The following is a 23,022-nucleotide window of genomic DNA, read 5'->3' as shown; positions in this document are numbered from 1 at the left end:
AGCAAAAGCAGAAGATGTAAAATTTAATAGCCATTTTACATGCTATAATCGGGGTGTGGGGTTTCATTTGCAAGAACACGGCTCCTCTGTCGCTGCTGGTTTAGCCTGGATTATGAATTACTTTCCATTAGGGATACATATAAAAGCTAAGTAACTGTTGATTAAGAAAATCAGACGTCTGTGTTACATGATCGGTATTTCTCTGTGGCAAAAGCAAATGCAAGGTTATATTCTTCCCCTCTCCCCCTCCCCCCAAAAAGGAAAAAATATGCTGTGCAAGTTGGGAAAGTTTTATCTGCGTGTCAGTCGTTCAATCCAAAAAAGAAAAAGGACTGAAAAAAGAAAGAAAAATTATCCGAGATAACAAGGGAAGAGTATAGGAATAATGCTTGTGATTAGTGATGTTGGTAAGAAGACAAGTAAATATGCGGAGGAAATAAATAGAGACAAGTCTGCTCAAGAGTGCACAAGTGTTTTCCGGGTATTTTCGGTGTGTTGTGTGTTTTTCGAGGAAACCCCGAGTCCAGCGTGTGTTGGTCTTAGAGTGCAAAGGCACAGGTTGGCGTGGAGAAAAAATAAAGTGTGAAACTCAGGGTGTTTGGACTTTTCTGGGGAAGCAAAATGGCAGGCTGTCATATTTTCCCAAGCCAGCTTCAGATCTGGTGGGAATGGTGTATTTAGAATATTTGTTTCTTTTTTGCTCGAGGATTATGATATTTCGGGTGGTTTTTCCCTCCCGTGACTTCTTACTTGTGAGCCCCAGAGCAAAGTTTCTGTACAAGTAGCGGTTTTCGATTGCAAAAATAGAAATGTTCCTGCTCCGTATTATAGACGCTTGGTCTTGATACCACCATCTGGATGATGCAAAGGATGTTGAATAAAATCACATGCGAAAACAAAAGTGAATGTGTAGCCCTAAACCATCGGTTTTAAACCATACTGTTTTTCTTTATCTGCTGTGTTATGTATGATGTGTTTTAAGTATGCAAAGGACGAAAATGTCGCGGATTTGATCCAAAGCAATGTTGCGGGGAGTGCGGCTATGTTCAAAATCCCTTCAGGTTGAACACACAAGGCTGGGAAATGTAATATGCAACCTTAAAGAATGGAAAGGAAAGGGGGAAAAAGGAAGAAACTCATTCACGATACTGTAAATTAATATTTTAACAGCGACGATGTTGATTACTGCTACATTTAACCGTAATTATTTGATATTAGTGCTGTGATAATTGAATGATTTAAAGGATTCATTATAAATATGATCAATTTGCCTTCTCTGTATTAACTATCTGCAGATTTCTTTCCCTTTCTTCTAACAGCATGTGTAAGACAAAACAATATCTGTTCTGTGTATATTAAGATTGATTTTATTTATAAGAGACCACCCCCCTGGAGAGAAAGCGAAGAATCTAAAGTTAATATATGTTTAGCTACCCAACTCCAGAAATGCAATAAAAGTTAAAATCTCCCCTACTGTTTTTTAATTATGATATTAGATCGGGAAGAAGGACGGTGGGAATTTATTGCTTTAAGTGTTTTGTATATATATGTGCCTGCTTCTTATGTAAAAACATGGGTAGTCAAAAAGACACCACGCTGTTCGCCTGCATCTTCCTGCGCATAATATTGTTGGCTTTGTTGCTCGTGTTCACGCACTTTCTGATGCTGTTATCGGAGTAAAATATTAGCGATATTACGATGCGCTGAATTGCATAATTTTTCTTGCGTCTGTTCGTATAATGCTGCTCTCCCAGCAGGTGTAATTTAAAAACCTGGAGGCTTTTCGCCTCTGTGCATGTGCGTGCGGGTGCATTGCTTGTGTGTGAACTTTATGCTTTGCTGCTAGGGGGGACTTGGGGGCTGTTTTGCAAACCACCACCCCCCTCCAGCAGAAGAAAGGGGTCTGGGGAGTGGAGGAAGAGGCTGGGGGAAGATGTGGTCGCGCTGATAAACCCTCCCGTTTCGGGGCGCGGGGAGAGCTCAGCTGTATTGCGCGGGGCGGTTTTGTTGTTGTTGTTGCTGCTGCTGCTGCTCTTTAGCGAAGCTCTGCTGGGTTCACGGAGCCAATTCGCTTCGCTTGACTTTGGGCAAGTCTCCCGGCGGTTTGGCTTTCCCTTCCGGAGACGTTGCCCGCTGTAAGGCTGGAAAATAAACTGGCGTAGAGGAGGAGTATGAACAGCAAATGTCCCAAGGTTGTTATCTTTAGGTGCCTGACTCAGCCACCAACTATTTCCATAGGTATTGGAGCTTACAGAGGATGCTTACAAATGACTATTGGCGGTGCTTGGCGGGTGGGGGTGTGTGTGAAGGGAAAATAAAGACACTAGAAGAGAATTTGCCTCAATATTCCCCACTTTAAGCCAGATCCGCCGTCGATCCGGCTTTAGCGCTGCTCCTGCGGGATCCGCTTGCACCAGGCCGGAGGCAGCGCTGGAATCCAGCGGCTGCAACAAACCGCCCCCCCCCCCCCCCCCAGCCCCGTGGCCCTCCCCGGGCATGGGAGGGGAAGAGGAGGAGGAGGGGGGGGGGTCGTCTCCCTTGGAGGGCACCAGGCTCTTCCCAACACCTTGGGCTTGCTTGCAAGCAACGGCAGCAGCCCAAACAATAGACTTTGCAGACACAACTTGGAGCTCGCAACTATAGTTATCTATGCTAATTACAGGGTGTCTGACAGAAACATAATAAATGTAAAGGGAGAAGTATAGAAATATGTTTCTTCAGGCAGTGTGCTGTTCGCCGCTCTGGGTTCAGGCTTGTTTTCTCGCTCTGCTTTTAATTTGCTTCTCCGGGGAAGAAAAATCATGTCCCCTTCTGTTGACCTGCGTTTCGCATCACACCCAAAGCCAAACTAACCTGGCACCCTTCGGAAAAGGGCACCGAGCGCAGCTTTATTTTCTAGCCCTGGCCGGGTTGTTTCAGAGCAGCTTCTGTTTGTGAACATCTGCAGCAGGGGTTCGTCTGGTGGAGACCTGAAAATTTTGGAAAGGACACCATAACACACTTAAATAAATTGTTCTGAGCTTTAATTGCACCTCGGAATTTATTGTCTATTACCCGTACCTCCAACACTGGCGAGACAGGAATTCTTAGCAACAAGCGCGCGGGGGGGGGGGGGGGGGGAAGCACTTAAGCAGGTAAAAAACTCCTTCAGGGTCATTTTAAACTAATGCTGATTTTATTTGCCTTGGCTATCACTCCAATATTGAGTTAAATTTAAGTTTCATGTCGATATAAAGCAATGTGCGTGCAAGTTCCATCAGCCAGCTGGTGTCCAGGGGACCATTTTCTATAAGAGAACTTTGAAGAAATTCAGAAGAAATATGATTTTCAGGTACTCAAAGAATTTAGCGGGGGGGGGGACACGACAAAGTGTATATAGGCTGCGACCGCACTGCTGCCAGATTCGTGGATGCTGTTTGGCCTGAAATTAATCTTTTTCCATATTTACTGACATTAAGAGATAATCCTGGAATAAATAGAGGCATATAGGGGCATCAGGAATTATTTCCTGGCCTCGTCAGAGAGTCTGCTTTAGATTCATTCAATCCATTGTGTGTATTTTTCCCACTTTTTTTTTTTTATAATAGGAGGAGTGAGGAAGGAACAAAAGCAAGAGAGAAAGAATTTGGGCAGGCAAAAAGAGAAGAGGAAGGGAATGGGAAAGGCCAAAGAAAGAGGCGGTTTGGGGGGAGGTTGGAGGAGGAAGAAGGCAACTTAATTCTCTCGCAGGGCTCCAAAGGCGGGCGAAGCGGCGCGCTGCCGCCTGGAAGCTGGAGCTGGCCGCAGGATTACTTTCGTTTCGCTTATGGAGAGATATGAACCCAGCACCGCCCTTAATTGCTCCTCCGAGGCGCGGGGTGGAGGTGTGCGAAGGAGCCGAGCAGGAGCCTTTTTTTCTTTCTTTTTATTTTTTTCCCTCCCCTTTTAATTATTATTATTATTATTATTTAATCCGAACTTGACAGTGTTGATTGAACCGAGGTGGAGGGGGGGACAGTGCGGGTGGGTCTGGCCGGGGCAGAAGCTCCACTCGCTGCTTGCTCAGCCCTCGGGCCCTGGCTGCAGCCTCCCGGGGCCTCGGCCGGGGGGCTGCCCGGGCGGCTCCGGGGTGCTTGGCGCTGCCCCTCCGGGGGGGGGGGGGGGGGAAAGGGGGAGGAAAACATCCAGGCCTGATGTTGCAACAAATCCCCCTTTCTCTTTCCCCCCCAAAGGGACTGATGGTTAGCATCCTCTTTTTGCACAAAAACAAAAACAAAAAAAAAAAGGGGGGGGGATCAGCAAAAAACGGTGTCAGTTAAGCGCGCGTCGTGCCCACTAGCTTCCTCTCTGCTATATATATAAATATTTTATTATTATTAGAATTATCTTTGTCTCCGCTCCTTAAAGTCAAGGAAGAGCAAAGCGAAAGCAAAAAGGGTTTGGAAGCGGAGCGGGGAGCCCGGCGGGGCGCGCAGGGCAGGGGAGGGCTGCGGCGGGGGCTGAGCACACGCAGCCCCTGCGAGGAGCAGGGCACGAAGCGCTCAGCTCCGCCAAGGTGTCAGGAGTCGCCTGGCCGGGACACTGCTCAGACCATGCCGTTCATTTTCTTAATTTACGAATCGACTATTTTTCTTCGTCCCCCCCCCCCAGAAAAAAAAAATATATATATATACGTATATTCATATAGCTTGTGGACTGCTCGTGTTAGTTTTGCTCCGTGCAATTAAGTTTCTTCCCCCTACTGAGTGCGAAGGGGAGATATTCGCCTGTCTGGAAGAGATGTGGTAGTTCTCCATCATTTCAGAAGAAGTAATCTCCCATTAAGCAAGTCTCGAAGCTTTTGTGGAAGCCTAGGAGTCTAACCGGAGCGTGCATAAAAGCTGCAAGATAACCTTGTAGCCACTGAATCTTATGGCAAGGCGTGCTTTAATTCCAGGGTGGATATCTGCTTGGAGACACTGCTACTTAAATGAAGAATATTTCGGGATATGGCTGTATTTGCCCTGCACTCTGAATGGACTTTATTTCTCTAATTTTGCATTCATCCGTGGGGATGGTTTCACGTCGAGTTAGACGTGGAAGGACAATATTTTACGCGGGTTCTTACTGTATGATAGAAGCGTGCAGCTAAATGGGGAGAAAATTTTGTCTTGAGCCATGCCTGTAGCTTGCTTTAAGGTGAACTGTCTCCATCTCTGCTTTGCGCTGCTTAATTCTTAGAGACAAGCAAGCCCTGAATGATGAAAGGGGTTTGTATTTTCAACGCGATGATTTCTTTTTCTTGTTTTATTTTTCATTCTTTCTTGTTTTCCTTCTTTTTCTTGTTTTTATTTTTATTTTTTATTTATTTTTCTTTTTTTTTCTTTTCTTTTTTTTTGGCGGATTGATGCTACAACAAGCTGGAGAGTGAATAATTCTACGTGATGCAGGTTTCCGGGTGGAATAAAAGAAACCTTTGCAAGTTTTCCTTTGTGTAACGCCAAAATGCACCATTCACGACTAATTTAGTGACCTTGTCTGCTTGCATTAAGGTTACAAAACCTACTGCTACTTATTAAAACTCTCCTGGTTGGGTAACCTCTGCTCGTTTGGCGTTTCTTATGTGGTGCTTTTGGTGCTTTCGGACACTTTTTCGTCTGAAAAAAAACTCCACACTGACTCTGCTTTTCAGGGTTTCTCTCGCTCTCTGCAGGCTCAGTCATTCCTTTCTCTATCTTTCCCTCCCTGCTTTTTTCCTTCCCCTCTCTCCCCTTCTGCATACGTCTGCAGACAACCACTCTTCTCTAAGGATCCTCTTTAAAATATTCCATCAAAGTGTATAAAAGCCAAGCTGCTTCTTCCCCTTCACATGTCACATCCCAGTATATTAGCAGGCTTGCGCAGTAAGTATTTTTTAAATGGGAATAGATAAAAGAATGATGAGTATATCTATATATTTTTTCCCCCGTGCGCATAAAAATAACCGTCATTGGAGACCTGTGATTGACAGATAAATTGGTCTCGATAAAGGCCAAAGAAGACATTCTACTCCTGCAGGAATATTTCCCTTTAAGGGCTCACATAAAGCACAGGACTTAAAACGGAATGAGAAATAAATTCTGTGCCTGAGCGAGTTGAGGACTTTTCTCTGCGAATTTGGAAAATCTCGAATCCCTTCCCAAACTGCCCCCACCGCACATTATATTATTTTAAAGTTTTTCTTTTTTTTTCCGAGAGGAAAATCCTATTTCTCGGGGGCAGACTTGCCCCCTTGCTAAAGCTCTGTGGATTAAGGTGCAGGCTTTATGTCTGCTCAACTGAGACACGTAACTTTCTAGGGTCTGGGGGCTCCTTTCCCAGCATCAGATCTTCTCTCCTACTTACTGCTGGGTCCGCTTTTATCTCTTTTCTCCCCAGTGCTCAAATTTCCTATGCAACTTAATGAAAAAAAAATAAATAAACGTATATATTGTGTTATGTGCGTTCATGGGACTTGCACACACGGTACCTAATGAATGTCAGTGGTGAATGCTGCACCACTGGAGACACACTGCCACCCCTCTCTGCCTCCTTGGCTGCCTGTCTTTCCCTAGCAGGAACCACCACAGCTTTCTGAGCCCACACTTTTTTCTTTTTCTTTCATTTTTTTCCTTTTTTTCCCCCCCTCGGACTTGCAACATTTTTGACCATCTCCCTCTTTCCCCTCCAAGTCACCACAACCTTATAACACCCGAGGTGATGAATTGCCCTGGACAGCTTGGACATTATATATATATATATTTTTTGGGGGGGGGTTGCTTCTTGGGGAGAAAAAAAAGGTTATTTTTGATTAGGTATTTCCCCTCACCCCTTCCGGATAAATCGCCTAACTCTATTCTTTCAGACTCCAATGGGCGTGAGCTATTTACCTACCTGTCTTTCCTTACAAAGGAAAGGTTATTCTTTCCAAAAAGCAGGCAGTATATCAAAGATTTAAAAAAAAAAAAAAAAAAAAACAACGCACCCAACTTCTTCCAGTGGTTTGGTGTAACAAGAAAAGTTTCCACACATTCAGAAAAAAAAGGAAAAAGAAAAAAGAACAATAATGTGTCAAACACACATTGTTGCTTGCTCCAAATACGCAAAATCTTGCTCCTTCCCAGCTACGCCTTACAGCTGAAACTCAGTCTCACAGTTTTATTTAATGAACGACACATTTATGAACAATCAAATGATCCTCGTAAAAATTTTATTGAAGGACATAAAAACATCCACGACTACTTGCCGAATAATGCAGCCTTTCACTGCAAAAGCTTTTTTTTTTTTTTTTTTTTTTTTTTTTTTTTTGGTGGTGTGTGTGTGTGCTGGCGTTATTATTATTATTTTCCCCTCACGTTTTAAAAGGTGATCCTCTGATTTTTTTTTCCCCCGTCAGAAGACACTTATTTCTAAAGCAGAGCTAGAGGTGCCTGCGCCCCACACTTTCCCTAGCTGCTGAGCAAGCTGACGATCAGAGGCTGCAAAAAGATGAGGCAAAGCTCCAGGCGCGCGTAGGCTGAGAGCCTCTAAACCCAGCTGCTTTTCCCGAAGTGGGGTGGGAAGCCCGACTCTACCACACTTTGAGCCGATGCCTTATCCACCGATATTCCATTTAATGTATCCATTATAAGCCTGCGAGCTGCAGAAGCAAAGGACAGAGACAAATTACGTCAAGAAATAGTTCCTGTGCTACCTTCCTCAATTACCTTCCACCTTCCACAGCACCAGAGAGGAGGGGAAAAATAAATAAATAAATAATAAAAAAAAAATCCCCCGGTCTGCAAGGCAGAGCTGCCGGGGGCTAATGAAATGCAAGCCTCCCGCCTCCTAATATCCGCATTATTTCCGCGAGTTTTACGCAAAGCCAGGTCGCATAGGCGCTATTAAAAAAAAAAAAAAAAAAAAAAAAAAAAGACCTGCGGATTGATCCACGCTATATTTTTGGGTAAATACAATCACGTGAGGGCGGGCAGCCAATGGCACACTGGGAAAGGCTGAAAAAATAATTACCTGCCCTGATTGTTCTATGAGAAGATAAAAAGTACACATACAGTTCATACAATAATCTTATGAATGTAAAAGAGGGGGAAACCATGTCGGCTTCGGGCCCCATAAGCAACTATTATGTAGACTCCTTGATAAGCCACGAGAACGAAGAGCTCTTGGCCTCCAGGTTCCCCACCACTGCCTCCCACCCGGCTGCTGCCAGACCGTCAGGATTAGTGCCGGACTGTGCCGACTTTCCATCGTGCAGTTTCGCCCCCAAGCCGGCCGTTTTTACCACCTCCTGGGCTCCCGTGCCCTCGCAGGCGGCCGTGGGCTACCACCACCACCACCACCACCCGTACGGCCCGCAGGCGCCCGTCGGGGCCGAGCCCAGGTACATGCGGACTTGGCTGGAGCCCCTCGCCGGGGCCGTCTCCTTCCCGGCCTTCGCGCCCGGCGGCCGCCCCTACGGCCTCAAACCCGACGGCTTCGGCGGGCGCCGGGCGGAGTGCGGCCCCGCGGACGGCCGCGGCTACGCGGATTACATGTACGCGGCTCCCGGGGAGCTGAGAGACAGAGCCGCGCAGACCCTGCCTTCCCCGGAGGCCGAAGCCATCGCTGCCAGCAAACACAAAGAAGAAAAGCACGAATTAGACCCTAGTAAGTCGAAGTCATTCTTGTTTACGACCGGGGAGGCATTACAGCTTTCCAGTACCGTACTCAATAAAATGGAATTACCTTTAGAGAGCCCCTGCCCTAAAACTCCAGATATGCAGGAAGATTTTTTTTTCCCTTTTTTTTTTTTTTTTTTTTTTTTTTAATCCGCCCGGCAGGACCGCAGGACAAATATCTGTACTTTATTTTGGGCTGTTTAGTCTATTTTTTCTTAAGGGGGTCTATTGGCTTCTTTGATCAAATATTCATCACCTTCCTTTAAAAAAGAGGGGAAAAAAACAGACTGTGAGACAGAGAGAAGGTTAGACAGAGCGAGGAGCCTCTTTGCTTTCAAATATTCCCACTTTCAGAGAACAAGGAAGAGTTGTAGTTATCTCCCTGCTGGCTGGAAGTGAGTGTTTTGATGTGGGTTTTTGGGGAGGGGAAAAGAAAAAATATCTGAATAGATGCAGAGGTGTCTCTTTATCTATTTTTAAAAATCAATAAAAGCTCCCCTGGTGTAATTATTCCTGAAATATCCCAACACGTGGGAATAAATGAAAAGGTGGGTACCCTGGGGAGAAAAGGGGGGAAAAAAGCCGCGAGGAAAATTAGAATTGTAAAGGCGTAAACTAAGTGTGTGGAAGAAGCTGAGGGCAAAAGGCAGTGAGCGCAGGACATTGGACCATACACTTGAAGAAACCCCTTCTTCAGTCCCAAGTGAGAGAGAGGGAGGGAAAAAAAAGAGAGAGAGAGAGAGAGAGGGAAAAAAAAAACACAAAACCTTGAACATTGCAGCACGGGGCCGAGGAATCAGGTAACCACCAGCCCGAGCCTAAGTGTCCCCCTGTAAGCGATGCAGCCCAGCTGAGCGGGCACCCCCAAACCCCGCGGGGAGCTGCCAGGGCAAAAAAAAAAAAAAAAAAAAAAAAAAAAAAAAAAAAAAAAAAAAGAAAGAAAGAAAAAAAGCCTCTCAGCAAGCAAAAAAAAATAGTAATAATGATTAAAAAAAAGTCCTTGCAGCGTTTGGGGGGAGCTGGGCTGCGGGCTGCGGGGTGCGGGTGCACCCCCGCGTGCACCCAGGCGCAGGGGCGAGGGTGCCATGTGTTGGTTGAACCCCCCCCCCCCCTTGGCCTAACTCGCTGCTGAAATGCCGATTTCCAGGCGATAAGCTCCGTGTCAGCGGATGTAACCACCTTTGTGCCTCTCTGTATCACGCTCTGCGTCTAAAATACATACATCCATACACACACACACACACATATATATATATTTACACGCGAGCTGGTGCCAAGCACCCTTGTGAGCAAAATGAGTTTGAAGGAGCAGGGACAGATGGGTGCTCGGCTGGCAGAAAGCTCCCTAAACCGCGGAAAAGCAAAATATTATTCCAAGGAGGAAAAAATACCCTATGTTATCCCGTAGCATTTTCGTCCTGACCAAGTGGGGCAGTGGCAGTAACGTGAAAGGTCCTTTTAGGCTAGAAAAACCTATTTCTGGCAGCCAGTGGGACATCTTGCGTGTCATCCTGATGATATTGAAAAAATAAACTCAACTTTCCAGGTCTTTGAGAGCTTCTAGGGAAAGTATTGGAGAGCAGAGGTTGTAAAAAGAGTTTATGGGCCTATGAAATGGTGGGAATTTTGACTTTTTATGACTATGTTCTTAGATTACTGCTAGTAGCAGTCATGTGGATAATTATTATTTTAAACCCATTGCTACAGTTTTATTTACTGAAACTTTTATGTGAGAACAGCAGCAAAAGAAAAGGAAATGACCCCCTCCAAAATAAACATATTAAACTCTTCTGAAGGTCACTTAAAATATTTAGGTAAGATCTGCTAATTAAACAGGTTTCTTTCTAGAGATATATCTGGTCGTGGAGGGGGGAAGGGAAGAAAGGCAGCTGTATACATTGATTTTTTTTTTTTCAAAAAAAAAAAATCTTCTTTCTCAGACAATCCCGTCGCAAATTGGATTCATGCGCGCTCCACGAGGAAGAAAAGATGCCCTTACACAAAGTATCAGACCCTGGAACTGGAAAAAGAGTTTTTATTCAATATGTACCTTACACGGGACCGAAGGTACGAAGTAGCCAGAGTCCTTAATCTCACTGAACGCCAAGTCAAAATCTGGTTTCAGAACAGGCGAATGAAAATGAAGAAAATGAATAAAGAAAAAACCGATAAAGAACAGCAATAAAGTTGGCAAAGTCCAGCCGTTGAGAAACGAGGGTGGAAAAGGAAAAGAGGCTGGTTTTGGGGGTTTGAAATGTTTCTGACTTTGAATGTGCGGATGAATGTTTAGCATTATAGTCAAACACGGCGAGCGTTTTGGAACACGAGTCTTTTCTAAAATGCAACTAAATAAAAGAAAGATGTTTGGGGGGTTTGTTTTCTTTTCCTTTCTTCTTCCTATTTTTTTTGTGTTGTCCTCCTCAGAAAACAAACACGCAAAGTACTTGAATTTTTTTTAGTATTTTATTTCATAAGTTAAACTTATCCAGTATTTTTATTTTTTAACTTCGTGAGCTCGTGAGTTGAATATTTTGTACAAAAAAAAGCGAGGAAGAGAAAAACATCAAAAAAGATAAAAAAAAGACTTAAGGGAATATGGCTCCATGATGTCCTGTCATAGTGTTGAACGTTTCTGCTGTACTGATTTCGTGTATTTTATTCTTGTCTCAGAACCGTTCTGTAATATTGTTATGTTCGCTATTGTAGAGCAGCTCTATGTAAATATACCTAACGTCACGGGAAGGGGGAAAAAATGAAAAGAAAAGAGAAAAAAAAAATCTCAGCATGTAGGTGTCTTTTTTTTTTTTTTAAAAAAATAAAAAATAAAATAAATCTCGAGCAGAGGAGCAGCCCCCCGGCTGCGGCGGGCGCCGGGAGCGCCGGGGCCGGTGGCCGCAGCCCGGGCAGAGGCGGGACCGGGCACCGGCGGAGCGGAGCTTTCCGCTTCCTTCCCCGGCACTTTCTTATTTCACAGTAGCATAATAAAAGGCGCTGAGGTAAGGGTTTATATGTGCCATCTATTTTTTTTCCCTCTCCTTCTTTTTTAGATTGAGATAATTAATTGTACTAATTTATGACCCCGGGCGATCGAAGTATATGTAAAAAGGCTAAATATGGATGCTGGGAATAGAGGAGCTGGCAAAGGCAGCCGCCGATTGCCAGCCACTCCCGGGTAGCTCCTGCATTAGCGATGGGTTGCCAAAAACTTGGAGCGTGGCTGGAAGTGCTGCTTCTCGCCAGACAGGCTGAGCTGCCCAGGGAGAAGGAAGGGAAAAAAAAAAAAAAAAAAAAAAAAAAAAAAAAAAGATAGGGGGAAGAAAGAGAAAGAGCAAGGAGCTAAATGTGTGCTGGCGGTGCAAATTTTCGGACTAAAAGGCAAGCTTCCCCCCTAACCCCTACCCCCCTTTCGCCCTCCACAGGGTAAGAAAAAAATAAAAATAAATAAAAATAAATAAATAAGGCTGTTTGCTGCGGAAAGGTCAAACCCCACCATCCTGCCAGGGCGAAACGGGGGTTTCTGGCGCTGCAGTGGTTTGTGCGAAGGCGAGAAAACACGCTGCCCCCAGCGCGTTTGAGCCGGGATTTATCAATGGTTTCTTCTCTGGGCGCTTTCCAGGCTGCTGAATGAGAAACAAGAGGCAGGAGACTGTATAAAAAATGAGCAGCGAGGGATGTTTAATCATAAAAAGTTGTTATAGGGCCCTTTCTTTAATGAAATGAGTGGAGCGGCGTTTTAATCTTTCTAATCAAAACCAGATCAGGCGAGCAAGATATGTTTGTCGCCCTCGTCCCAGTTCCTCCGAAATCAAAAAATCTGGAAGCGATTACTTCTGCTGATCTCATAAAATATTGCTCTTTAATATTTCTTACTTAAACATTCGGAGGGTTTCTTTCCCTTGCCTCATTCTTGTCCTCGCTTTTAAAGCGCGGGGTCTACTTTTGTCGCTGAAGAGGGACACGGTCTGTCAGTGGAAACATCACTGGAGCAGGGGGAAGCTAAAAGCCCTTTTACAATCCCAGTTTTGTGCCGGCTCTGTTTGGAAAACCTTAACAAGCGCAATGAAATGGTTAGGTTAGAAAACATTTTAGCAGAGCGAAGATTTATGGACCAAAAAGGAAAAAAAAAAAAAAAAAAAAGAGAGAGAGAGAGAGAAAGGGAAATCTTTCTACCTCAGTTATGTCAATTCATTTATTTATTTTTATCTCCCCCCTCCCTTCTTAGGAGGCTTATCCCGACTTTATTAAAAATATATGTATATATCCTGCAGGGTTGGAAAGCTGCTCGCTCACGTTCTGTTTGCAAGAAGGGCGAAATGGACCCGTTTCCTTATTAATTAAGAGCGACTCATAACCGTCATTTGGACAGGGCTTTGGGAAGGAGCTTTCGGCTCTGGAAAGGCGGGTGGAGGCGGGGGCGGAGGGGGGGGGAGAGAGAGAGAGAGAAGCTGTCAGGCGATGTTTAGCGATGTTGAAAAGGCATGATGTATGGAAGTTCATTTTGGCCCCCTTTCATTCAGACGGATCCCATTTCCAGTGCGACCACGGGCTGCTCCCTCCCTCCCTCCATCCCTCCATCTCCCCCCCCCCTCCAACCCTTCCCCTCCCTCCGCAGCCGTCGCTCGGGCAAACGTCCCATCGGAGCCGACGGGCAGCGCCGGAGATGCCCCTTTGTCTCCATAGAGCCGGGGGTGGGGAAGATTTCGGTTTTTTTTTTTTTTTTTTGTGTGTGTGTTTTATTTAATGTTCCCCCCCCCTCTTTTTTTTTTTTTTTTCTTTTGTTGCTGGTGGATTGGGTCGGGGTTAAAAAATCCTGCCGCAGTTTTAGTTCATGTGCAAGGCTCCCGGGATCCTCGGCCCCGGTGCAGGGTTACACCAGTTATAAAATGCCATTTGGCCCTGCTGGGAGGCTGCTCGGCCATTGAATTTCTGCGCCGCCGGAGCCTCGCTTTTCCGGGGGGCGGGAGGGAGGAGGAAAGTGGTGGTGGTGGTTGGGGAGGGGGGGGAAAGGCACAGCATGGAGAAGAAAAAATAATAATAATAATAATAAAGCAGCGAGCGCAGAGCAGCACACCCTGTGGCCAGCCTTTCTCGGGGATTAATGTATCAAAATGCTCCAATTTCGGCATCCTTTGACATATGGCGCGTGTGTGCGTGTGCATACTGATACAGCTATTGTGTGTCGGCGCTGCTGGACGTGCACAGGGGTTTTCTGCCTGCCGAGCTGTGCTCCTATAGCTCGACGTGCGCTCGCGTACATGGCAACATATACATTCATGTATGTGGTATGTGAAATATTTAGTTATATATATGTGTATGCATACGCGTGTGTATGTGTGCAATGCTCGTGCGTAGGGGTGTTTACGCGGATGCGCTTGTGTGTGCGCGCATCGCTGCCTGGTTTAAAAATCTGCCCTTTTGTAAGGCGCACAAAACCTACGGGATCCTCCAGCTGTCCATAGGTACATTTCCGCAGCAAAAAGAAAAAAAAAAAGAAAAAAAAAAAAAGGAAAAAGGGGGGAAAAAAAAGGGGGGGGAAGCGCCAGTTTTACAACTCTGTTTGTCTCACTGCTATGCAGCGCTGAATAGGGCCGAACAAAACAGGACCCTCGCTCTGGCTAGACGTCTGGCTTTAATTGTTTTATGGTTTAAATAAGGTGGGTGCTCTTCCCTTTGAAACGGCCTTAGTGGAATGTTTTGTCTACAAGCTACAAACAACAGACCCCCTCGGACGAGGGGAGGTTGGAAGGAGAGAAGAAGAAGGAGGGAAAAAAAAAAAAAAAAAAGGAGAAGAAGAGGAGGAAGATCAACGCCCCGACTCGAAGTTAAAACTGATAAAAGCGCTGAAGTTGCGAGGGGAGATGGCACAGCTGGCGGGATGCGCTTGTCCCTCTGTATATGCCTTGTAGTGGATTATTTCTTAATTTAATTTTATTTGTTTGTTTATTTATTTATTCGCGGAGGAGGAGGGGAGGAATAAAAAAAAAAGGAGGAAGGGGGGGAAAATGCTTTTTTCCCCCCTCCCTAAAATTCCGCCCCCGATTTATTCTGTGTATAGGGGCGGCGGCGCGGAGTGGGGGGCGGATGGTGGGGGGGGGGAAGCGCTGCGCTGCGCGGCTGCCCGCGGCCCCCCACGCGCGGCTCCGCGCCGCGGCCGCGAGATGGCGCCGTTGCCCAATGTTGGCCGCGGCGGGCAGCGCCCGCGGCTCCCCCGCGCCCGCGGAGCCCCGCGCAGCGCCCCTCCACCACAGCCCCCTTCACCCGAATAATTAAATAAATAAATCCCACAGAAAATCCGCCTTTTAACCAGTTAAAAACAAACAAACAAACAAAAACAGACCGACTTGCTGTTTGCATTTTTTAAATTATTATTTATTATTATTATTTCTTAAAATTTCTTCGGAGTGGGGAGGAGGAGGGGGTGCGCAAATGACTCCCCCCCCCCTCCTTCTCCCGCAACACCCGCTCCCCAATCGCGAAGGTCAGGAAAAGGAGAAGAGGAATCAAAATCACTCACCGTCTCAAAGCGCAACGCGGGGACGAAGCTACGTTCAAGCACATGCCCCCGAAAGCCACATTGACACACACCCATAAACACGCAGCCAAAACAGGGCAGACAAAGGACAGCGGTTTCCCCAGACAGCAAATGTCAAGATATTTTCCTTAAAAAAAAAAAAAAAAAAAAAAAAAAAAAAAAAAGAGAGAGAGAGAGAGAATTGCATATATCTTATTTAATGAAAATGGTGAGTGGGTTTTCTTTCTTGCATAGGCACTGACGGCAAATATTGATTTTTCCACCTAGGTACCATTCCGGTTATTCTGCTGAAATACTCCCTGCACCTTTTGGCTATTGCGTACAGGGACAATAATTTGAAAAATGCGGCAGCTATTCCCAGTCTTCAGCCAACTGCCCAGTTTCGTCAACTTTTCTTCTTCTTCTTCTTCTTTTGGTTGCAGTCCCGTCTTTTAATTTGCAAAAGAGCATTTACTGAATTGGCAAGCTGGTTAAAGAGCTGTAATTTAAAAAATAGGAATGCAATTGATTAGACCACGAAAATGATCACCTCGCCTATTAGCTGTTAATTAAGGAGCTTTTCTCCTAGCTGTTTCTTTCTTTTTTTTTTTTTTCTTTTTTTTTTCTGGGTTTCTTTAGGGATGGAGTTACCTGGGCGAGGGTGGTGGTGGTGGTGATTTCTCCAGTAAAAATAATATATATGTTCCCTGTGCTGCGCTGGGAATTATTCGAAATTCATGAAGACTCTTTCTTCAGAGCATATGTGGCTTTATTTTTTATATATATATTTTCACAATAGATGGTGGGAAAATTGCCATTTCTCTGCACAGTTCATTGTCTACTTCTGGGGTGTGCAGGGGGAGGAACATTAATATCAGTAGCCTTTCTGAAAGGAATAACACACACCCTTCTTTTATTTGTGAAAATCCAATAAAGATGGACTGGAAAGCTACTGTTTCTCTCTTTCTTTCTCCCCCCCCCCCTCTTATTGGCAGAGTGTCTACAAAAAATGTATATATATATATATATATATATATATACACATGTATACACAGTTGCAATCTCAAAAGAGCTTTGAGCCGCTCCATGCCTCGAAAATCAAGAATGTGACCTTTGCTGGGGAGAAAAACACACCTAAAATCCATCTTTGCGAATGCAACTGAGATCATATTTTCGTCCTCCACACTGGAAACCAGTCAGAGCTACCTAGGTCTCTTCTGAAAACATTTAGGCTGCTTTTTTTTGTATGTGTGTATGCGTGGAAGAACATGGAAACATTTGAAGGTCTGTAGACTTTTGAAGGAAACACGCTGACTGTTAATAACACTATGTAATTTATAGCAGTGGTTTGGGGGTTTGGGTTTCTTTTATTTTTTTTTTCGGTTCATAACTCTGCAGAGCAGCACAGAAAAAAAATAGGAGTTCGTCAACTTCCCCACCCTCCTTGAAAAATTAACGCGAATCGTGGGGATTTTATGTTACGTTTTAATGAGCTGAGTTCCTTAATGCAGTCGTAAAACGAAGTGTCCGAAGTGGAAGGTTTCAGTGAGCGGTCACTTAAAAGTACAAAAAGTATGCAAGAGGGAAGGGGCACGTTAATATCGCCTAAAAATTAAAAAACACGGGAATAACTGTGCTTAACAGCGAAAAATGTCGCTGGCTATTTTTTTTTACAGGCAAAGCCGCATGATACCCGCACAAAAGGGAGTACATACTTTTTGCCTCACTTTTTTTCTCTCTCTCTCCTTTTTTTCTTTTTTCTTCTTCCTTTTTTTTTTTTTTTTTCCCCTAAAGTAGCTCTCTTTAAGCCATGGTCTACTTTATTCCCCTTGGAAAGACACTTTCCCTGCGATTTTTTTTTCCAGCCGGGGGGTTTCCAGTAGGCTGCTTCGAAAGAGAGCAAGAAAGAAAGAAAGAAAGAAAGAAAAATAGAGAGATTGATAAATAAATAAATATCTCCTCGTTTTTTTTTTTCTTTTCTCCCTTTATTTTCTTCAAGGAAGGACAGTGAGGAGCGACCAATCAATACAGAGTGGTGTCCCCCCCTCACACACACACACCCCCTCCCCAGCCCTGGCTCGCTCGCTTTTTGCTTTTGTTTGCTTGTCTGATCCCGGTCTGCCAACCACCACGGCCACAATAACAACAGACACACAGATCCCCCCCCCCACACACACACAGAAAAAAAAAGAAGAAGAAGAAATCTGCGCTCAGACACTCAAAAAAAAAAAAAAAAAAGCCCCCCCCAAAAAAGCCACGAAAATCCCCCTCGTCTCCTTTGCTAGGTGGGACCAGCCTCCCCCCCCCAACCAGGGGCGACTCTCCCTGCTGCCCCCCCCCAAACGCGACACAACGACAACAACAACATTGGAGGAGGAGGAGGAGGGAGGGAGGGGGGATTTTCCCTTTCTGGCTGCAAAAAGGGGGCGAAAGCCCCCCAAAATCGGGTTGGAGGAGGTGTGTGGTGGCGGGGGGGGGGGGGGAGCAGGGGGCTCCCTTTACCTGTTGAGGTTACCTAGGCTGACCTCGCAGCGCAGGCATTTGCTGCCAGCAGTGAAGAGGCTGGGAAAAGAGGAGGAGGAGGAGGAAGGCGCGCGGGGGGGGGTGTAGTTGGGTATCAATGCGCACCTTTCTCCCCCACCCCTCCTCCTCCCCTCGGTAGGTGTGGGTGTCCCCCCCCCTTCCCCTCCCTTTCCCCCGAGGGTGCTGCCCCCCCTCCCTTTCCTCCCCCTTGCCCGCACCACCTTGCCGCCTTCACCCCCTTTCCCCAGCGCCCCCCCAAATCGCTGTCATCTCCCTCGCAGCCTGTCTCGGGGTGGCGGAGTGATGTGTACATATCGCGTGTGAGAGAGCGAGCGAGCGAGGAGGAAGGAGGAAAGGAGAGGGAAAAAAAAAAAAAAAAAAAAAAAAAAAAAAAAAAAGAGAGAGCCACACCACCGGGATTTTGAGGAATTTGCCTGTGGTGTTAAAGGGAAGGAGCAGAGTTACAGAGAAATTGAGAGAGAGAGCTCTACCTACCGACAGATTACAAGAGAAGTCAAGAGCACCGAGGACCAACCGTGCGGGCACACAGAGGCACCATGAAACGCCTTTGAGATCGCCTTAAAAAAAAAACAAAAAAACAAACAAACAACAAAAAAAGCCAAAAAAAAAGCCATTCCAAAAAAAAAAAAGCAGGACTTGAGTCAGTCCAGGGACACTAATCTATAGAATTAAAGCCTCTTTTATTTTTTTTCCTTTTTTATTTTATTTTCTTTTTTATTTTTATTTTTTTGCATGCGAGGGTCATGAGCTCCTACTTTGTAAATCCGCTCTTTTCCAAGTACAAAGGCGGTGAATCGCTGGAACCAACTTACTACGACTGCCGATTTCCACAAAGTGTCAGCAGGAGCCATGCTCTCGTGTATGGTCCGGGCACTACTGCTCCCACCTTCCAGCACCCTTCACACCACGTCCAAGAGTTTTTCCACCACGGAACCTCCAGCATCTCCAACTCGGGATACCAGCAAAACCCATGCGCCTTGGCGTGTCACGGAGACGCTTCTAAATTCTATGGATATGAAGCTCTGCCGAGGCAATCGCTTTATGGTGCTCAGCAAGAGACGACTGTTGTACAATATCCTGACTGTAAATCGTCTTCCAACAGTAACTCTAGCGAGGGACAAGGGCATTTAAATCAAAATTCGTCTCCCAGTCTCATGTTCCCATGGATGAGACCTCACGGTTAGGACCTTTTTTTTTCCTCCTCCTTAAATGTTTTCCTTTAATTTTTTCTTGCTTTCTCTCTCTCTCTCTCTCTCTCTGCTCTTTCTATCTCTCTGTCTATCTCTATATATGTATGTATGCATATACAGGCACACACATATGTATATGTATATACACACATAGAAACATATATGCATACATAGATATATATTATAAATATAAGAGGCGTAGCTGTAAAATATGAAAGGAATGAGGAGTTTTGTGTTAATGTTTCTTCTTTTTAGGAAGACCTTTGAAGCAAACAAGGCAGCAGTTACTAGAGAGCCAGCAAGGTGATTCCCTGCAAAAGGCTTAAATCACAATAAAGTAAAACTTGGTTTTTATTGCTTGCCTTGAGGATAGGCAATAAGATACAGCTCCCACGAGGTTATTTGCATGTTGATAATACACTGCTCTTTAAAATGTCATATAGCCTTTCATAACCGCTGGGAGACGAAATCTGAAAGGTGGGAACTTGTATAAGTATTACTAATACTTTACATCTGTTTCTTAGAACCTAGAGATAAAAGTTTAAGCAGAAAGGGAAACTTAGCTCAGAGCTATGGGGTGGGGTGGCAGACAAAATTACACCGTCCTGGGTTAAAAAAAAAAAAAAAAAAAAAAAAAAAAAAAGAGGGGGAAAATTCAAAATAATTTGAACTGAATGGAACTTCGCTCTTGTGAAGTCCCGATAATTGCAGAGAAACCGAAATACTTCAAAGTACAAGTTTCCCCCAGAGAAGTTCCAAGGTTGTCTAGAAGCCTTGCTAATTCAAAACATGTGAAGGTTAGTGTTAATTTTTAAGGACAATCCGAGCAAGTCCCCCCCCCCCCACCCAGTCCCATCAAAAATGAAAAAGAGGGGAAAAAAAAAAAAGAAAAGGGAAGAAGCTGTGGTTAAGGTAGAGAGGATGTGGCCCAGAGAGGGTGGAAGATAGACGCAAAGGAAAACAGCTTATTTATCTAAGCTTTGACCTAGAGGTAGTCTCAAGGATGCAATCATTTCGAGCTGGAGGATATTTGAGCAAATACATTGTTTTTATGTTTTTTTTTTTCCCTCTCTCATTGAGAAAGTGCTGTGGGCTCAGCTACCCATACCTACGTCCTCTTTCTTTCTTTCTTTTTGGCTATTGCTGCAAATGTCCATCTCTCTGCTCCTCTCAAAGACCATCTCTGTATTTGCATAGGCACATCTCCATCTCTCTGGATGTGTGGGCTCTGCACACCTCCATCCCTAACCGAAAGGACGAGCAGAGAGAATTCCGGGGCAAATTCAAATTCTCTGGGTTTAAATATTATCAGATATGAATACCCTGAACCTGTACTTTGGGAGCCATGCTTGGAAGAGGGGAGCAGAGCTGGTCATATTGCCAAAAAAAAAAAAAAAAAAAAAAAAATGTGGGGAGGGGAAGGAGAAAGGCTGGAGAGGATTCAATGGGGGAATAATGCACCTCTCGTCCAAAAGAAGGGAGAAATAACTTAAAAAAATATAAATTCTGGATTGTACTGTACTCCTTAACATCCGATCACCTTGGAGGAGAGCGGGCACCTCCGTCTGGAGCAGCAGCTTGCCACGCAGATCCGTGCCCCTATACCAAAGGGCTCAGGACTGCCTCCTCCCCAGGTTAAGGCATCATGCCCTTGCTAATAACCACCATATCAGGGCTATGATTATTATTAATAACACCCCTTCCAGCCAGGCTTTTATTATAAGGGGCGAGGGGGGTTATTTCTTGGTGGGGGGGCCACCACTTTCTCCAGGAAAAAGAGGCAAAAGGGGATGCAAGAGCCTGCAGGGAGGGAGAGCGAAGGAAGCATTGCTATTATATATATATATATATATTTTTTTTTTTTTTTTTTTTGCGGTTGTTTGTGTCCTACAGCTCCCGGAAGACGCAGTGGCAGGCAAACTTACAGCCGGTACCAGACCCTGGAGTTAGAAAAGGAGTTCCTCTTCAACCCGTATTTGACACGGAAGCGACGGATCGAGGTCTCTCACGCCCTGGGACTGACCGAGAGACAAGTGAAGATCTGGTTCCAGAACCGGCGGATGAAGTGGAAAAAAGAAAACAACAAAGATAAGCTGCCGGGGGCCAGGGACGAGGAGAAAACGGAAGAAGAAGGGAACGAAGAAGAGGAAAAAGAAGAGGAGGAAAAAGAAGAAAGCAAGGACTGAGCTCTCAGCCCCTTGAAGTCTCGTTTTATGGCAGATGATAAATCGAGATGTTTACGACGGTCATTTGCTTTTATAGAGTATAGAATGGAGAGGCTCACACAGCAGTAACTACCTGTCAAACAGTTGTAGCCTTTTTTTATTGTCATAGAAACTTCCCCTACTTTTTTTTTTTAGTTGTTGTTGTTCTTGTTGTTGCTGTTGATAGCTGCGTTTTTAGTCCCAGAAATACATAGCTGGCTTGGCTGAGACAGCAGGGAGAGAGAGAGATAAATAAATAAATAAATAAATGAAATATATCAAATGACCTAGCAAAAGAAAAAGAAGAACCCACTCTGCCCAGCAGCACAAGTCCAAGCCTGGCACTGAATGCCACTGCTCCTCCACTGCTTCCTCTGCGCCCATAGGAACGGGAATGCGGGAATATATATATTTATTTTCGCAGGCTGGGCTTTGCTCCTTAGCTTGGTGGTGGTGGAGTGGGGGGGGGTTTTTTGTTGTTGTTTTTTTTTTTTTTTTTTTTTTTTTTTCTTGTTTTGCCTTTTTTTTCCTCTCTCCTAGGTGGGGGGGAAGCGTGGTGTTGCCTGCAGCTCCCTTAGCTGTAGTATCTCAGTGCATCTCCGCTGCTCCGAGCCATTTATCAAGCAGGGGCCAATGCTGCGGCCCCTGCGAGGGAAGGAGGGGAGCTGGGGCGGGGGGGTGGGGGCGAACCTACCTGGCAAAGCCGGCCAAAACCACCCCCCTCCCACCCTATTCCTCTAGGACTGCGGCTGTACGTAGAAAATACCTATTTGCCTAAGACTTGCTAGGCCAAAAATAGGGAGGTTGGCAACCTCCTCCTCTCTATAGGCGCTGTTTACCGCTTGCCTGTGTGAGCACTCGAAATTCTTCGTGTACTACCTAAAGGGAAAACCTGCAATAATAATCCAGTGTATTATCAGCATGGGGCTTACGCATCCTAAATTTTACTTGGTCGGAATTTATTTAAGCGAGAGCGAGCTGCGTTGTTGCCCTGATGCAAGCTACTAAGTAGCAGGGAAAAGGAAAAAAAAAAGGAAAAAAAAACAATAATAAAAATGAAATAAACCACCAACCTTGTATTGTACTTTATCACTACCTATAGAAGGAGTCATGCTTTGAAAGTATTTGTAATGCGGTTTTATTGTCGTTTGTTGCTGCTTAATTTCTTGGAAAAAAAATAAAAAAAAAATCCCAACAACTGAAACTGCCTAGTTGAGAACGCACAGTATTGTATTATTTTATTGTGCTTATAAAGTAGTGTAGAACTAAATTGCACTGAATGTATAGTTATCTATTTGTCTTGACTTATCTGTTAATGCAACATGCTCGAAACAAAAAAAAATCGTCATTTGTTTTATGTAAAAGCATAGTTCTGCGTGTTCAAACTCTGAATGTAGCAATTTCCGCCAGAAAAATAAAAAATCTGGACACCGTGGATTTGTATTGTATACCTGAGACATTACGTAAATAATAATAATTATAATAATAATAATAATAAAAGATTTTAAAAGGACTGCGTTGCCTAAAGTGCTCTGTCTTTATTTAAAAGCACCCACACGTACGCATCCTGGCTGTCGGGCCAGCAGTGAACTCTGACTAATATTTCAATATTTCATACTTCAGATCCTCTTGGCACACTCCGAAACCAAGACTCATCTTTAATTTGCAAGGAAATCAGGAAAATCTTGGCTCTGCCACAATAACTGGAGGTGAATAAGGCAGGGGAAGGGGGAAGAATTCAACCTCCTGCCACCCTGACCAAAGTAGGTTTGTCTGAAAGTGGATATTTCACTGCTGGCTTCATCTCAGGGAAAAAAAAAAAAAAAAAAAAAAAAAAAAAAAAAAAAAAAGACTTAAAAAAAGCAATTTTGCTAATGATGATAAGCTCGTGCAAGCTGCAGTTCTGCAGGAAAAGAAAAATGTTGCAATGCCTCGACCAC

The 23,022-nt window shown here is 44.8% G+C and overlaps 2 protein-coding genes across 2 annotated transcripts; both read left to right on the top strand.

The window, feature by feature from the left end:
- Positions 1 to 8,045: 8,045 nt before the first annotated feature.
- On the top strand, positions 8,046 to 10,818 carry HOXC9 (homeobox C9). Its single transcript, XM_062597447.1, has 2 exons — positions 8,046 to 8,622; positions 10,574 to 10,818. The coding sequence occupies exons 1-2, from the start codon at positions 8,046 to 8,048 to the stop codon at positions 10,816 to 10,818; spliced, it is 822 nt and encodes a 273-aa protein (XP_062453431.1).
- Positions 10,819 to 18,431: 7,613 nt separating this feature from the next.
- Positions 18,432 to 21,064, top strand: HOXC8 (homeobox C8). The gene is made up of 2 exons (XM_062597427.1): positions 18,432 to 18,867; positions 20,772 to 21,064. Exons 1-2 carry the CDS (start codon positions 18,432 to 18,434, stop codon positions 21,062 to 21,064), a joined length of 729 nt encoding a protein of 242 aa, XP_062453411.1.
- The last annotated feature ends 1,958 nt before the right edge of the window (positions 21,065 to 23,022 follow it).

Source organism: Rhea pennata, chromosome 29 (assembly GCF_028389875.1).
Source record: "Rhea pennata isolate bPtePen1 chromosome 29, bPtePen1.pri, whole genome shotgun sequence".
Classification (NCBI taxonomy): domain Eukaryota; kingdom Metazoa; phylum Chordata; class Aves; order Rheiformes; family Rheidae; genus Rhea; species Rhea pennata.
Note: the sequence above shows the minus strand (reverse complement) of the source record. Positions and strands in the feature narration are given on the sequence as shown.